This window comes from Sitophilus oryzae, unplaced genomic scaffold (assembly GCF_002938485.1).
Source record: "Sitophilus oryzae breed Bouriz unplaced genomic scaffold, Soryzae_2.0 scaffold_1396_pilon_pilon, whole genome shotgun sequence".
Classification (NCBI taxonomy): domain Eukaryota; kingdom Metazoa; phylum Arthropoda; class Insecta; order Coleoptera; family Curculionidae; genus Sitophilus; species Sitophilus oryzae.
Genome location: NW_022146055.1, coordinates 10,470,581 through 10,486,514, shown reverse-complemented (window position 1 = coordinate 10,486,514; position 15,934 = coordinate 10,470,581). Strand labels below are relative to the sequence as shown.

General features: G+C 31.9%; 2 protein-coding genes across 2 annotated transcripts in view; one reads left to right on the top strand and one right to left on the bottom strand.

Moving 5' to 3' along the window:
* LOC115876027 (clathrin heavy chain) overlaps positions 1-11,305 on the top strand; it is a 29,875-nt gene extending 18,570 nt beyond the window's left edge. The window contains exons 10-28 of the mRNA XM_030891697.1: positions 54-270; positions 752-954; positions 1,076-1,286; positions 1,347-1,524; positions 1,584-1,751; positions 1,812-1,946; positions 3,187-3,439; positions 3,506-3,650; positions 3,701-3,904; positions 3,973-4,174; positions 4,235-4,448; positions 5,097-5,283; positions 5,343-5,482; positions 5,589-5,848; positions 5,902-6,034; positions 6,188-6,312; positions 6,817-6,973; positions 7,037-7,265; positions 10,195-11,305. Of these exons, the coding sequence (XP_030747557.1) occupies positions 54-270; positions 752-954; positions 1,076-1,286; positions 1,347-1,524; positions 1,584-1,751; positions 1,812-1,946; positions 3,187-3,439; positions 3,506-3,650; positions 3,701-3,904; positions 3,973-4,174; positions 4,235-4,448; positions 5,097-5,283; positions 5,343-5,482; positions 5,589-5,848; positions 5,902-6,034; positions 6,188-6,312; positions 6,817-6,973; positions 7,037-7,265; positions 10,195-10,292 (3,459 nt within the window). The 3' untranslated portion in view covers positions 10,293-11,305. The remainder of the gene's footprint in view (positions 1-53; positions 271-751; positions 955-1,075; positions 1,287-1,346; positions 1,525-1,583; positions 1,752-1,811; positions 1,947-3,186; positions 3,440-3,505; positions 3,651-3,700; positions 3,905-3,972; positions 4,175-4,234; positions 4,449-5,096; positions 5,284-5,342; positions 5,483-5,588; positions 5,849-5,901; positions 6,035-6,187; positions 6,313-6,816; positions 6,974-7,036; positions 7,266-10,194) is intronic.
* Positions 11,306-13,974: 2,669 nt separating this feature from the next.
* On the bottom strand, positions 13,975-15,523 carry LOC115876026 (60S acidic ribosomal protein P2). Its single transcript, XM_030891696.1, has 4 exons — positions 15,402-15,523; positions 15,044-15,215; positions 14,605-14,700; positions 13,975-14,106 (listed from the first exon to the last, which is right to left on the bottom strand). Exons 2-4 carry the CDS (start codon positions 15,213-15,215, stop codon positions 14,036-14,038), a joined length of 339 nt encoding a protein of 112 aa, XP_030747556.1. The 5' UTR covers positions 15,402-15,523; the 3' UTR covers positions 13,975-14,035.
* Between the last annotated feature and the right edge of the window lie 411 nt (positions 15,524-15,934).

Here is a 15,934-nt window from a genome sequence, read left to right as displayed (position 1 = left end):
AAAATTAACCCATAATGGATTTAGCAAATTTGTAACATAATTTAAACTTTTAGGGTGCCGCATTTGCCAGTATGTTAGTTGCAGATGAAGAGCCGTTGGCAGATATTAATCAAATAGTAGACATTTTCATGGAGCAGAATATGGTGCAACAGTGTACTGCTTTCCTTTTGGATGCGTTAAAGAATAACAGACCTACTGAGGGCCACCTACAAACTCGTCTTCTAGAAATGAATTTGATGTCTGCTCCTCAAGTTGCTGATGCCATACTAAGTAATTTTCTTTCTTATACTTATAATTTCAGACAGGTTTATTCTCTTCTGAGATTTTCACTCTACAATATTTTTTATGCAATTTAGTATCTCACTTTTTAAAATGCTGATTTTTTTGCACACTGGTTTTTTGGTTTAAAAAATTTCACAAATATATAAAAAATCAATTTTTAACTTATTGTCTTGCAACTCTTCAGCACTTATGACATAATCGTCTTCTTTCGTGAGTTGGACTATTCATAATATATGGTTCAATATACAGGATGTTTCTTAATGATATGCTAATATTTAAGGGTGTGATTCTTGGACCTATTCTAAGAGAAAAACTTCATATGAATGAATGTCCTAAACATCTTAATTTCTGAGATACAGGGTGGTAAATTTTGTTGTGAGAAATTCAGAATTGTTTTAACTATCAAAATTAAAGCCCACTATATCATAAAGCGTTTTGCTCTCGGTATTCATAAATAATACCATTTTAGGCAACAATATGTTCACACATTACGACAGGGCCCATATCGCTCAATTGTGTGAGAAAGCAGGTCTATTACAAAGAGCTTTGGAGCATTACACTGATTTGTATGACATTAAGAGAGCAGTAGTTCATACGCATCTTTTACCTGCTGAGTGGTTGGTCAGCTTTTTCGGCACACTTAGTGTGGAAGACAGTCTTGAATGTTTAAAGGTGAGTTATAATATGCTTTTTGGCGATTTTTTTAACTATTATAACTACTTTTTCTTGAAGTGTTAATGATTTTTCCAAGTTAATATATTATGCATTAATAATTAATAATGAATAATTTTAGGCCATGTTAACAGCAAACATCAGACAAAATTTGCAAATTTGTGTTCAGATTGCAACAAAATATCATGAACAATTGACAACTAAAGCTCTAATTGATCTTTTTGAGAACTTTAAGAGCTATGAGGGTCTCTTCTACTTTTTGGGATCAATTGTCAACTTCTCTCAAGATCAGGAAGTTCATTTCAAATATATACAAGCGGCATGTAAAACAGGTATTTTTATATTTATACATTTTTTATTAAATATTACTTAATGCAAAATTTATTTTTAAGGACAAATTAAGGAGGTTGAGAGAATATGCCGAGAATCAAATTGTTACAACCCCGAGAGAGTCAAAAACTTCTTAAAAGAAGCAAAACTTACTGATCAGCTTCCTTTAATTATTGTTTGCGATCGTTTTGATTTCGTTCACGATTTAGTTCTATATTTATATAGAAATTCGCTTCAAAAGTAAGTAACGGAACTGATAAATACCGCCCTTGTTGTTATAGTAACCTATTAATTTATAGGTATATTGAAATCTACGTTCAAAAAGTGAACCCCAGCCGTTTGCCGGTTGTAGTTGGTGGATTACTTGATGTCGATTGTTCTGAAGACATTATAAAAAATCTGATTCTGGTAGTTAGAGGTCAGTTTTCGACAGATGAGTTAGTAGAGGAAGTTGAAAAGAGAAATAGGTAATTTAACATAACTATGATATTTAGTTTTATTTTTTTGCATATTTTCAATATTTCCAGATTAAAACTTTTATTACCATGGCTTGAGAGCCGAGTGCATGAACAGTCTGTTGAACCAGCTACTCATAATGCATTGGCTAAGATTTACATTGATTCAAATAATAACGCAGAAAGGTTCTTGAAAGAAAATCAATGGTAAGTTACATACACTTGTAAAAATCTCAACTAAAAAATGATTTCCTATGAATAATGTTTATTTAGTTTTAACACACTTACGGATTATAATAAGTGGGTACATAAATTTCCTGTTTATATTATATGTTTTCTGTATTTTTATAGGCTTGGTGCATTCTCCGCCGGTGCTGCCACCATCGGAGAATATCGTAAACAATCGGTAAATACAAATACAAGGGTTTAAATAGCGAGTATATGAAAAAAAAGTTTATATAATTATTCTAAAAGTGTTAAGAAGTATAATTTTTGAAAATTCTAAAAATAAAAATAAATATTTTGATATCTTCAGAAGGTCTAACTTGTATTATAATTTATTATTGAAGTTAATAAAAATTTTTAGATTAGGGAGCATAGTTATACGCACCGGTTTTGCTAGTGGGGCATAATCGGGTCTTTTCGGCTATAACGAAATTTTTTAATGGTACATAAATATCATTTTAGAAGATGTTCGTAAAACATTTAATCACTAGTTAATTAAAAAAAATATACCAGTAATATTTCAAACAATATTTTATTCTCTCATAGTATGTGTATATATGTGCGTATTTGTTTACTCACTTGTTTCGTTGAACTGCTTGAATCCATTTTTGCTTTTGATCAAATCGGTGTTAGAAACTATGAAGCTATAAAATGTTATTTCGGGAGAGTTGAATATCCGGGAAAGTTGAGTTATTGAATGTTATTGCACCCCTAATTTACGCTCTCCTTTACGCGTTAACATTTTTTTGGCAATTTTATTAACATATGAAATTGTCAAAACACAACACGATGCCTAGTTCAAATCCTTTTTCACGTATTTTTTACTACCTGAAACAGCGTTACATCACACAAACCTCGTACATGAGTGTTTTATAATCTCAATAAGTGCACTAGCAAAAAACTAAAATACTTAAATATTATGACAAAACTGCAATTTCAATATTATTTTAATGCGAATAACATGACGGCGGCGTGAAATAGGTACTGATAATTTCTGATTTTTGCCGTTGAAGCGCTGCGGTCGGAATTTGTTGAAATTAACTGAAATGCACCAAGCCTATACCTAAATACAGTGTATCCAACGAAGGAAAAGGCGATTTCGACAAACGACATTCTAAAAATTACAGAAAATACAATCTAGAATTGAATTAAAATGACAGATTTCATTTGTGACTGTTATTATTCTATTGTACAGATTATAATAGTATTCCTTATTATTTAGGTATGATTCTCGTGTGGTTGGTCGTTACTGTGAAAAGCGCGATCCTCATTTAGCTTGCGTTGCATATGAAAGAGGTCAATGCGACAGGGAGCTTATCGCCGTTTGCAACGAGAACTCCTTGTTTAAGTCGGAAGCCAGATACTTAGTCCACAGACGAGATCCGGAGTTGTGGGCAGAGGTACTACAAGAGAGTAACCCCTACAGACGGCAGTTAATTGATCAAGTAGTTCAGACGGCTCTCAGCGAAACACAGGTTTGTATAGTTAATTTTATCTTCCTTCCAATCTGCTTCAATAATTGCTTAAATAATGTGTTTTAGGATCCTGAAGATATTTCAGTTACCGTTAAAGCTTTCATGACAGCTGATTTGCCGAACGAGCTAATTGAACTTTTAGAAAAGATTGTGTTGGATAGTTCAGTTTTCTCCGACCACAGAAATTTGCAGAACTTACTTATTCTTACTGGTAAGTATTTCCTGCGTTGTTTATATTTTGTTAAATTGTTTTATTTATAGCTATCAAGGCTGACGCTACGAGAGTGATGGACTACATCAACCGATTGGATAATTACGATGCCCCCGATATTGCTAACATTGCCATTAATAATCATCTTTACGAAGAAGCTTTTGCAATTTTTAAGAAGTTTGATGTTAACACCTCTGCTATCCAAGTTCTTATTGAACAGGTCAATGATTTAGATCGAGCCTTTGAATTTGCAGGTAATCAATTGTATAATGATTTTATACAAAGCTGTATTGGGCAATTATTTATTTGTTATAATTTATAGAACGTTGTAACGAGCCAGCGGTATGGAGTCAGTTAGCTAAAGCTCAATTAAATCAAGGACTTGTCAAGGAAGCTATTGATTCTTATATTAAAGCAGACGATCCATCTGCCTACATGTCTGTTGTGGAAACAGCTTCAAAAAATAATAGTTGGGAAGATTTGGTGAGATATTTGCAAATGGCGCGTAAGAAGGCAAGAGAAAGGTTATAACATATCAGATTATTCATTAATATTAACATAACCCATTCTATTTTATATTTTAGTTATATCGAATCGGAACTGATCTATTCTTATGCTAAAACCGGAAGGCTGGCCGATTTAGAAGAATTTATTTCTGGTCCAAATCATGCTGATATTCAAAAAATTGGCGATAGGTGCTTTGATGATGGAATGTACGATGCCGCAAAATTACTTTACAATAACGTTTCTAACTTTGCTAAATTAGCTATCACTTTAGTACACTTGAAAGAGTTTCAGGTAAGATGCAATATAGATCATATCAAACAAACTTTTAGTCCCGTGATTAAGATTGACACTTTTACATATTTTCTTTTAATCAAAACAATTTTGGAAACAAAAATATATTAATTATAAATATATAAACAGTTATTCTTTACATCAACAACTCTTTAACAGCACTTAAGGGACAGAAAGGGCCATTACTACCGCTTTTCCGTTCAAAATATTCTAATAAAGTCGCGATGAGTTTTTTGCAGCAGCTGTTAAACTCTTTTGTACACTTCGCACTAAAAGAGGTTTTAAAAAGAACAATGTTTGACTGCAAGGTCTGATAGTAAACATTTTCAAACTTAAAATATCACAATACAGTTCATTTAAATCAAAAATTTGTAATACAAAACTAAAGTGTCAAAACGAATGACAATGTCAAATAAATAAATAAATGTGGCAACTTGACATGTTTTACAGCAGAGCTACCGCCTGAGTCCCCAGGGGGAAATTTAAATTCCCGTTATTCAGCCCCGCGCCGAATATATCCTTGGTTGGCAACAATGAATTTAAAAATCGCGCCCTCGATTACGTAACTAAAAGTTTAATTGGTATCGCTTATATATACATTTTCAGCGTTTAGTTTCAAAGATTTGGTGTTAATAATGCATTATTTAGGGTGCTGTAGATAGTGCTCGTAAAGCTAATAGCACTAGAACATGGAAAGAAGTTTGCTTTGCTTGTGTGGATGCACAAGAGTTCCGTTTAGCTCAGATGTGTGGTATGCACATAGTCGTACATGCTGATGAATTGCAAGACTTGATTGATTATTATCAAGATAGAGGACATTTTGAAGAATTGATAGGTATTGTTACGCTAACTTTTTTTTTGTAAAACTTATTTTAATATGTGATTTGTTTTTAGGTCTGTTGGAAGCTGCTTTGGGTCTGGAAAGGGCCCATATGGGTATGTTTAGCGAACTAGCTATTTTATATTCCAAATATAAACCTGCAAAAATGCGTGAACATCTGGAACTTTTCTGGTCGAGAGTTAATATTCCTAAAGTAAGATATTTTTTTCTGCTTAATTTATTTCAAATTTTCAATAGCTCAACCAATATATAAAATGTTATAAAGATCTATACAGTACAAATATCGTAAAATATTTTAGGTATTGCGTGCAGCTGAGCAAGCTCATCTTTGGGCCGAACTGGTCTTCTTGTATGACAAATATGAAGAATACGATAATGCTGTATTGGCTATGATGGCTCATCCTACAGAAGCATGGCGAGAAGGTCATTTTAAAGATATAATTACTAAAGTTGCAAACATCGAATTATATTATAGAGCTATTCAGTTTTATTTAGATTACAAACCTTTACTGTTAAACGATTTGTTGTTAGTGTTGGCGCCTAGAATGGATCATACCAGGTATTATACCAACATTTTTAAAAACCATTTGTTTCAAAATAATTCCTTTACAGAGCTGTTTCTTTCTTCACTAAAACTAATCATTTACAACTTGTGAAATCATATTTACGATCTGTCCAAAATCTTAATAATAAAGCTATAAATGAGGCACTCAATTCACTGTTAATTGATGAAGAAGATTTCCAGGTATGGTTAACAAAACTTACATTAATATCAGTTATCTGCAATACTACTTGCTACAATTTTTCTTTTATTATTGTTTAAACTGTCACTAAAAACATGATTATTATGTTTTTTATTTATTATTGAATATTTTTTAAACAATTTGTGCATTTACAGGGTCTGAGAACATCAATAGATGCCTTTGATAACTTTGATAATATTGGATTAGCACAGAGACTGGAAAAACATGAACTGACAGAATTTCGACGAATTGCAGCTTATTTATATAAAGGAAATAATAGGTAAAAATATTTTTGTATACATTTTGTCGTCGAAGTTCTAATTTTTTATGTTAATAACGTTATTGTGTATCGATATGTTAATGTTAATTATAAAATATTATAAATTAATAACAATATTTCAAAAATGATAAGTAAAGTGACAAAAATATAAATTTTAATGTTTTAATAGAATCAAGAATACAAATTTGCAGTGGGTTATCCACTTTCACGTAAAAATTCACAACTATAGAGTGCCAAAAATGACGTCGCTTCCGTGTCTAATGTATGAATATAAAATAGTATTAAGCTCTTTAGTCAATGATTTACGTGGACTCAATTTAAGTGCCTTACTTTGGTTATGGTTTTCTGTTTCATTTTTATGAGTTATCTACTTGAAATTTGTATTATTATTGAACAAATTTTATGAAAAATATCTCGTTGTTTTTATCAAATTATCCAGCATGAAAAAGTATTTGTTCTCGATTTTCTGACAATAAAATGTCATAAAACTAAACACTTTTTTAGATGGAAACAAAGTGTTGAATTATGTAAGAAAGATCGATTATTCAGAGATGCAATGGAATATACAGCTGAAAGTAGAAACCAAGAGTTAGCTGAGGAGTTACTGGGTTGGTTTTTGGAAAGGAAAGCCTACGATTGTTTTGCCGCCTGCTTATATCAAGTAAAAATACAAACAATAATTTTAGAATAGTTCTTATAAATTCATATATTATTTTTATTTTAGTGTTATGATCTTCTTCATCCAGACGTTGTTATGGAGTTATCTTGGCGTCATCAGATAATGGACTTTGCGATGCCCTATTTTATTCAAGTCACTAGAGAATTAAGTACTAAAGTCGAAAAGCTGGAACAATCTGATGCCCAGCGGCAGACTGAGGCAGCGGAACAAGATGCCAAGCAACCCATGATGATTCCAGAGCCCCAACTAATGCTTACAGCTGGACCAGGAATGGGTTAGTAAATTTGAAGAAAAACACAACTTTTACTACAAAAGTGTATTTATTAAATTTCATTTATAAACACGAAAACTTAATTCTGAAAGTAATATTGATTGGCCTATAATTATTAAATTAGAGATTTTGTAAAAAACTGCATTATTTTGGGAAACTTAAATATTGGTTTTTTAAAAATCGCTTATTAACTCATATTATTTTTTCTAAATCTGCAGATATTTTTTCAGTGAAGGTAAAACTAGTATTGGGAAAAATCGGATGATTTCAATCCTCGAGTATTGATCCTCGAGGATTCCAATAATCGGATGATCATCCGAGGAATCCTCGGTCTCGGTCACAAAATTTTCTCTGTATAATATCTCGATCGAAACCTGAATAATACTCGCCGCTGGGTGTGAGTGATTTTGCTTGCTGTTTTTAACACACTGTTGTACTTGAATGACTTGAATAATATAGTAATAAAAATAAATATTATTTTAAACACTTTTAAAAAATTTTAATCTCGTAGTATTTTCGTGTCTAATTTCATGTGGGAAGTAAAATTTTTTACTTAAGGCTTACAACGAGTCAGCTGTCGCTTTAAAAACTGTTTGAAAAAAAAAACTGAAATAAAATATACATACATACATACCGCCATTACTCGCTGACGAGTAGTTGACACGCATCAGAAGATGGTCACGCAAGGCGTTTTCTTTCATGAGCTTTTCTGTGACTGAAAAGCCCGATACGTGATGTTATCTGTCTACCGCACTCCAGACATTCAAAAATCTCATTGCTTTGTTGCCTCTTTACTTTTTGGTTGTCGCTCTTAACTGACTTTACAATTCTTCTCCATTCCGTTCTATTGTGAGCTGCCTCTTCCCACTCATTCTGCTTGTTAATTCCCTTTAAGTTTTCGTGGAAAATATCCTTGAACCTTTTGAGTTGTCCACCCGGCCTCCTCTTACCGTCTACAAGCTCACCGTAAAGCAGAGATTTTGGTATGCGGTTTTCTTGCATTTTGCATACGTGACCAGCCCATCTTAAGCGGGACTTTGTTTTCATGACTTCGATACTCTCGCAGTTAGCTTTTTCAAGGACCGATATGTTTGAGACGTGATGGAACCATTTTATTCTTAAGAGTTATCTAAGATGTCTCTGCTGCAACTTGTTTAATGCGTTCATGTGTCAGCATACGGCACCCAGGTTTCGCTTCCATATAACATGGTGGGAATTATTATCGCTCGGTACACCGCAAGTTTCGTGTTTGTGCTGAAGTCATGATTGTAGAAAACCCTGTCTTTTAATTGTCAGAATGCTCTTGAGGCGCTGCTAATCCTGTGCTGAATTTCAGAGTCGATATTGGCCTTTTCCGAAATCAATTAAATTCCGCTACATATTCCAACAGTTCATCTCCGATTTTTGTAGCATTGTGATCTTCCGGGGGAGTGCACATGATTTTAGTTTTATCTATGTTCAGCTTAAGTCCCAAGGCCTCGTATGCCCATGTATATGTGTTCAACATTTCTTGCAATTGCTGTAACGTATTTGCAACTAGAGCACAGTCGTCAGCGTATTGAAGTTCTGTGAAGAATTTTGTACGTGTTTTTGCCCCGAGTCTTTTTATGTTGAACAGACCGCCGTCGTATTTGTATCTAATGCCCAAACCTCTCTCCTGCAGTTTGCTGTCCACTATAATGGAGAGCGCTGCCATGAATGTATTGAATAGGAGAGGCGCTAAGACACATCCCTGCCTAACGCCTGTGTTTGTTAGGAAGGGATCGTTCAGTGATCCATGATATGACACTCTTGATTTGTTGTTGTTATGGAGGCTTTTACATACTGTAAGAAATTTGATGGGTACTCCGAACTTTTTTATAATTACCCAAAGTGCATCTCTGTTCACAGAGTCGAAGGCTTTTGTTAGATCGATGAATGCAACGTAAAGTTTAGACTGCTGCTCTTTTACTTTTTCCTGTAGTTGCCGGATGGAGAATATGGAATCGACGGTACCGCGGTTGGTGCGAAAACCCGTTTGCGATCCTGGGAGGATTTTTTCTATATGTGGGTGCCGGCGGTTTGACATAATTTTTGCTAGAATTTTTCCTCCGATAGCCAGTAAAATATACAGCAATATTGTTATCAAACTTATCATTCATGTTGGCAAATTTTGCAAATCATTCACTTTATATCTACGTTTCATCACACTAAATTTCTTTATAATTTAAAATCTTTATAATTTAAAGAAATATTATAATTAATATATCCCATCTAAATATCTAAACAAAACCAAAACAAGTAATGTATTTCTGTTCAAAAATGCAGGTTACTACTCTGAAAACCGATTATTATTGCGAGCGATATGCGAGCAAGTGATTAAACGGTTATCCTCTATATAAACGGTTTCAGCATAAATCGTAAATCGCCTGTATCCTCGCAAGCATCGAGGATGGTACGCCACACCCGATGTTAGTTGCGTGCCGAGTAATCCTCGAGGATCGACAAGAATACTCTAGACATACCGAGGATATGAATACTCGGGTGACCGAATATTTTTCACTCGAGTGATCCCATCACTAGGTAAAACGACCGTTTGTTTTAAAACTAAATGATTTGGTTCAAGTAAAAGAGTCCGTTTTTTCGTCTATACGCCATGTTTTACTTGATACGTTTTGACTGAACAAGTAGGCTGACAAAACGTTATATGTAGATACGGCTTTAAACAACTATAGAATTTACCAACAAACCTTATATTTTTGAAATCAGAATGAAATATCTATTCGCACTGAAGAATCAGATGGCAGGGTATTCTGTTTCAAAATATAGAACTATGTAATATAAAATTTGTCAGCTCTCATGTTTCTTGTTGATTCAAAAATTACGATATAGCTCTTTTGACTGAACTATACTAATATCCCGTACATTTTACATAATAATATTGCATTTTTAGGTATTCCGCCACAGGCATATGCCCCACCGCAAGCCTATCAGCAAGCGCCGTACGCTCCTCAGATGCAATACCAAGGTGGCTATCCTGGGGCTATGTAGGGAAATGCCCCCGCTTATGGGGTTTCACAGCATTATAGTAAATTTTTCTAGCCTAAAGGAGAGACATAGGGCTACATCTGATGCAAATTAGTTTTGTTATGGCAGAGGTAGATGTCGATTAGTGAAGTTCAAGTGTGTTAAAACTTAAATGCTTGATTAGGATAAAAAAATAGATATTTATAAGCTTTTATATTTTTTATTTATAGGATAGAGAAAAGTTAAGCTACATTTTTAAAATATTAGAATGGATGATTTCATAAATTTATAGGTAATTTATTTTTCTTTAAATAATAGACTATAACATTTAAAAGTATGTTTTAACTAATCGAGATTTACCTAATGTATAAAAAATGTTAATGTTATTTCACCTCTGTCTGTTTTCAATCCTATAATTTATAACTATTATTGTATTCTTGCACAGATTTTATTATTTTTGTTGAAATTACGTACTATTAGTTAATATAGATTACCATAGAATATATATTTTAGGATATCACCCTATGGAAATTAAATTGCACTTATAGGCCAACTGAATTACACTTAAATTTTCGTATTTTTTTGTTATCTAAGATTTTACCTGAAAAAAATTATATGTGTAAATAGAGTCAGAATATAACTTGCTTTATAAAAAAGTTGTATATATTTATGCGCTAAAAAGGGATTAGGTATTAACTCATATTAAGGAATTTTCTTCCAAAGTCCATTTATTTTGTAGGTTGAAGAAAATTTCTGTTTTGAAAATGTATATAACCCTTTGTTTTGCTTACAACAAATTAATTTGTAGTAACTTGTTTTATATTATCATTCCTTTTTTATTATATTTAATTATACGTGTATATGTTCTTTATTTTTGATAGCTATAGTTATATCTATTTTGCACGTTTGGAATAAGTTTTATAGCTTTTGATTTAAAAAATCGGATATTGTGCAAAATCTAATTTCATATATAAACGTAGTTATTGCAATTATTTTTTCTCTGTATTTAATGAGCTAAATAAAAATGATTTATTGAATTGGTCTTTTAATTATCAAATTTACATTAAGAAACTTGGATACAGAATTGCCTAACCATACAGGGTGGCGCCTCTCATACGCCGCGGAAGATCCAAAGAGAACGGTAGTTTATATCGAAATGAAATTTTGGCAGCATATGTAGGTCAACTGAAAGCATTTTATAAAAATATATAGAGTTATACAGGGTGTCCCCAAAAAAGTTACACCTCAAAGATGTGTTTTTTCTAATGGAACACCCTATATATTAATTGATTTTTGGATTCTAGGAAAAAAATAGATGAGTTTTATTAAAGAAGCATATACCTAAAATCTAAAGATTTTGACATATTTCACATTATGTGAAAATGAAGAGTAAATTTTAAATTTCGACAACAGCTACCTAAATTTTAGTTGACCTCGTATAGCCTGATATTTAATTACAGTAACCATTGTATGTTAAACCAAATTGAAATTTGACCCGAAAAGTTATACCGGGTGAGACAAAATTAATATGGAACCTTTAAAAACCAAGTTACTCCTTTATTTTAAATAGAACACCCAGTATATTTTTCCGGTGTTAAATGGGGAATTTATATATCTTCAAAATTATATTAAGGTTGCCTACCCCTCAGACAAAGATTTTCCTATATATTTTAATTTTTATGATTTTGCGTCAGTAGATCTTTATTATTTGAAAAAATCTAGGTGGCTGTGTAATATATCTTTTGTTAATTTAACAAACATTAAAAATTGTAACATAAAATACTCAAAGGTAATAAAAAGATACACGTTTAAAACATATTTTAATTAGTACAGAATTAAAACTATAATTATGTGACAAAAATTAGCTAGATGAAATCAAATGCCCAAAATGCTTCCTTTCCTGTTAACTGCATAAAATAATTGTCTTTTCAAAAGGATCTTTTCATTTTAAAAGGCATATGTGGAGTTCTATCTCGAAAAGCAGCTACAATAATTTCTCTCATGTTGTCGACAATAGTTGGTCTAGTTTTGTATACTGTCTTTCATATATCCCCATAAAAAAACGAGACTGGATAAAATCACGAGCATTTAAGTATTCTATTAATTTGTGAATGCACACTGCATTCACCAACTAATAGAATCATATCAATTCTCTCTGATGTAGGATAAGTTTGCATTTTCGGCAAATTTCTGAGAAATTTTTTTGTTTTAACTAACACAAAATGATAAACTAGTTGTTAAAGTTGGACTAATTAGACAACTATGTTGAAGTACGTCGCGGCATATCCCAGCCACCTAGATTTTATAAAATAATAAAGACCTACTCCGTTCAAATAATGTAAATTAAAATATCTAGGAAAATCTTTTATAAAAAAGGGATAGGCAACCTTGATAGTATTTTGAAGAGACATGAATTCTCCATTGAATATCGGAATAATATACTGGGTGTTCCATTTAAAATAAAAGAGTAACATGCTTTTAAAAGTGACCAATGTTCAATATTAATTTTGTCTCACCCTGTATAACTTTTTGGATCAAGTTTTAATATGATTTAAAGTACAATAGTTAATCTAACTACATATTAAATTATACTGGGTAAATTTCAATTTAGGTAGCTTTTATTGTAATTTAAAAATTGTTCTTTATTTCTAGAAAATGTTAAATATGTCAAAAACCTTACATTTTAGTCATATACCTTTCTTATAAAAACTTACCTTTATTTTTCTCACAGAATCCGAAAATCAATTAATATATAGGGTGTTCCATTACAAAAAACACAACTTTGATATGTAACTTTTTTTGGGGACACCCTGTAGAACTCTCTATATTTTTAAAGTGCTCTGAATTAAACTACATATGCTCACAAAATTTCATTTCAATACAAACTGTCGTTCTCCTTGGAGCCTCCGCGGTGTATGAGAGGCGCCACCCTGTACAGGAGTATGCCTAACCATAAGTATTGTTCAGACTTCGTGGGTCTTCTATTCAAAATACACGATAAAACATTTAATTAATTTATCTTATTAACTATATAGGCTATATACCAATATACGTTACTAATTAAATATAACCCTTGTTTATACAGGGTGTCCCACAATTAGTGCGACAAACTGAAAGGGGTTGTAGAGGGTATCAAAACAAGTTATTTGAGTATAGGAACCCATGTCCGGAAATGTGCCGTTTTGGCAGGAGGTGGAGTGAAACGTAAATGTCAAGTTGCATTATTTATTGAAAACATTTACAAAAACTGCTCAAAGTGCCGTCCAGGCGTGTGCATTTGTGTCTTCAACAAAATGGACGGCACTTTGAGCAGTTTTTGTAAATGTTTTCAATAAATAATGCAACTTGAAATTTACGTTTCACTCCACCTCCTGCCAAAACGGCACATTTCCGGACATGGGTTCCTATACTCAAATGACTTGTTTTGATGCCCTCTACAACCCCTTTCAGTTTGTCGCACTAATTGTGGGACACCCTGTATAGTCCTATTTTCACGTACATCCACTGAAACTTAACAGAGAAACACGAAAGAAAACAAACTTCAAAGGTTTAAACCAATGCAATCAAAACTGGTTGCTTTGGTTTCAACCGCTTTATTCGTTTTTTCTCGTGTTTCCCTAAATGGCAACGTCGAAGCTTGCTTAATCTAGGGGCTCCGATGGAAAAGTGTTGGAAAGCTAATCGTTGTTTAAGAAAAGTTTGCAAAAAAGGAAAACGGTAAAATTTTAATTATTTTTTTTTATTAAAAAACAATTAAATTATAAAACCTAGTCGAAAAGAGTAAAGCCCATGTCTTCATCTGACTCTGATTCTTCTTTGGCTTCCTCTTTCTTGGCATCTAAAATTCAAAAAAAATCAAAATTAATAGATTTTTTAGACATCAAAAACTAGCAATTACAATAATTTTTAAAGATCAGAAAAAATATTTTCATCAAACAAATCAGTCGAAAGATGGTGATAATTGGTAATCATCATAAATTATATCAAATAAAGTTTTAAAAATAAATATTGAAATAAGAACAATATTTTAGCAATAGGAATATTTCCACATTGACCTGTTAATATCTATAATAATGAAATAACTTATTTTAGTTATGAAGAGGGGGGCTGTGGGCTTTAATTATGATAAAGTAATATTTAAAAAAAAAACAGTAAGGATAATAAATATGAAATTAAAACAAGGGACACAAATTCTAATTTCTAGGAAAAGAAAAAAATTCCTTGATCACGATATATAATTCGCAAAATAAAAGATATATCAAATTTATAAAAAACAGACAATTTATGTTAGAAATGTGAAAATTCAAATATTAATAAAATGTTACTTTATACTGACCTTTCTTTTCTTCAGCAGCTGGTGCAGCACCTCCTGCAGCTGCAGCTGGAGCAGCTCCACCACCACCAGCTGGAATTGAGCTCAGTTTCTCCCGACCTATAAATAAACATTGTTTTTTAAATATTAATTAGATATTATTCTTTTCTTGAATTATGTAAACTAGCTTTAGACATATTCAGGAAAAAAAATATCATCAAACACGCTCAGTCGAAAGATGGTGTTATTAAATTATTCATCATGTACTTGGTATCTGAAGTTAAAAAACTTGTGAATAAGCATTATATATCTCTCATATAATGAACAGAAATATAGTTGATACTTTATTTAAATATTTATACTACATCATGTAAATTTATGTAACAAACATCGATAATAAGATTTACTAGTTAAGACAAAAATTCAAACTTATATAGAATTATAAAAAAATGTTCGTATTCACCTTGTGCAATTAATTCGTCAATAGATTTTCCATTTAGTTCTGAAATAACCCTTTTCAGTTTTTCTCCATCAGCTTCAATTCCTACCGAGCCAAGAATTTTTTCAATGTCGCCAGAACCGGGGGAAGCTTTTCCACCCAAAACGGCCAACAAGTAAGCAGCAACGTAACGCATCTAAAACAAAAAAGAAAAAATCAAAATAACATATAACTAAAATTTATAACCTATAGCCTTAAAGAAATCCACTTATATTTGCAGAATCACAAGAGAAATTTGGGTATTTATTTTTTATCTAATTAGTTTTATTAAGTTTGGAAAAACATATCATAATATTTTTTAATAATATAAATTAATTCTTACTTTTATTAAGTCCAAAGACACGAAACGCGTCCACTCACAAAAATAACCTTTTCAAAGAAGGAAGAATTCTGAATATGTCAGTAACGTCAACCGTCAACGTCACCAAACACGGAAAGATTATTTTACTTTTTTTGTTCTATGGGCAAACAGTCACAGAGTATCTGTGGTGAGAAGGAAAGTAGTTTTAGTAGTTATGGTATGGTCTATTTTTTTGTGTAGTTTAAGACAGGGATGGGCGTGTAAAAAAGAGTAACTTCAATCTTCAATGCTAGTTAAATTAAAATAAAGATCAAATAAAACATTAATTTTGAAGAAAATCTTTGTTTTATTACCATTTTTACGTTGAATAAAGAAATATTGGTATTAATCCCATACGGTATTTGCCTCTGCCAAACATAAAGCTATTTTCAACAATCATATCAACGACATACTTTTACCGTGTTTCTTTGTTGTTGCTACGCATAGTAGAATGTCTCTCTGTCTATCCTTGAGAAAGATACACAATGCGCCAAATTTTATATGAATTTTAAAGT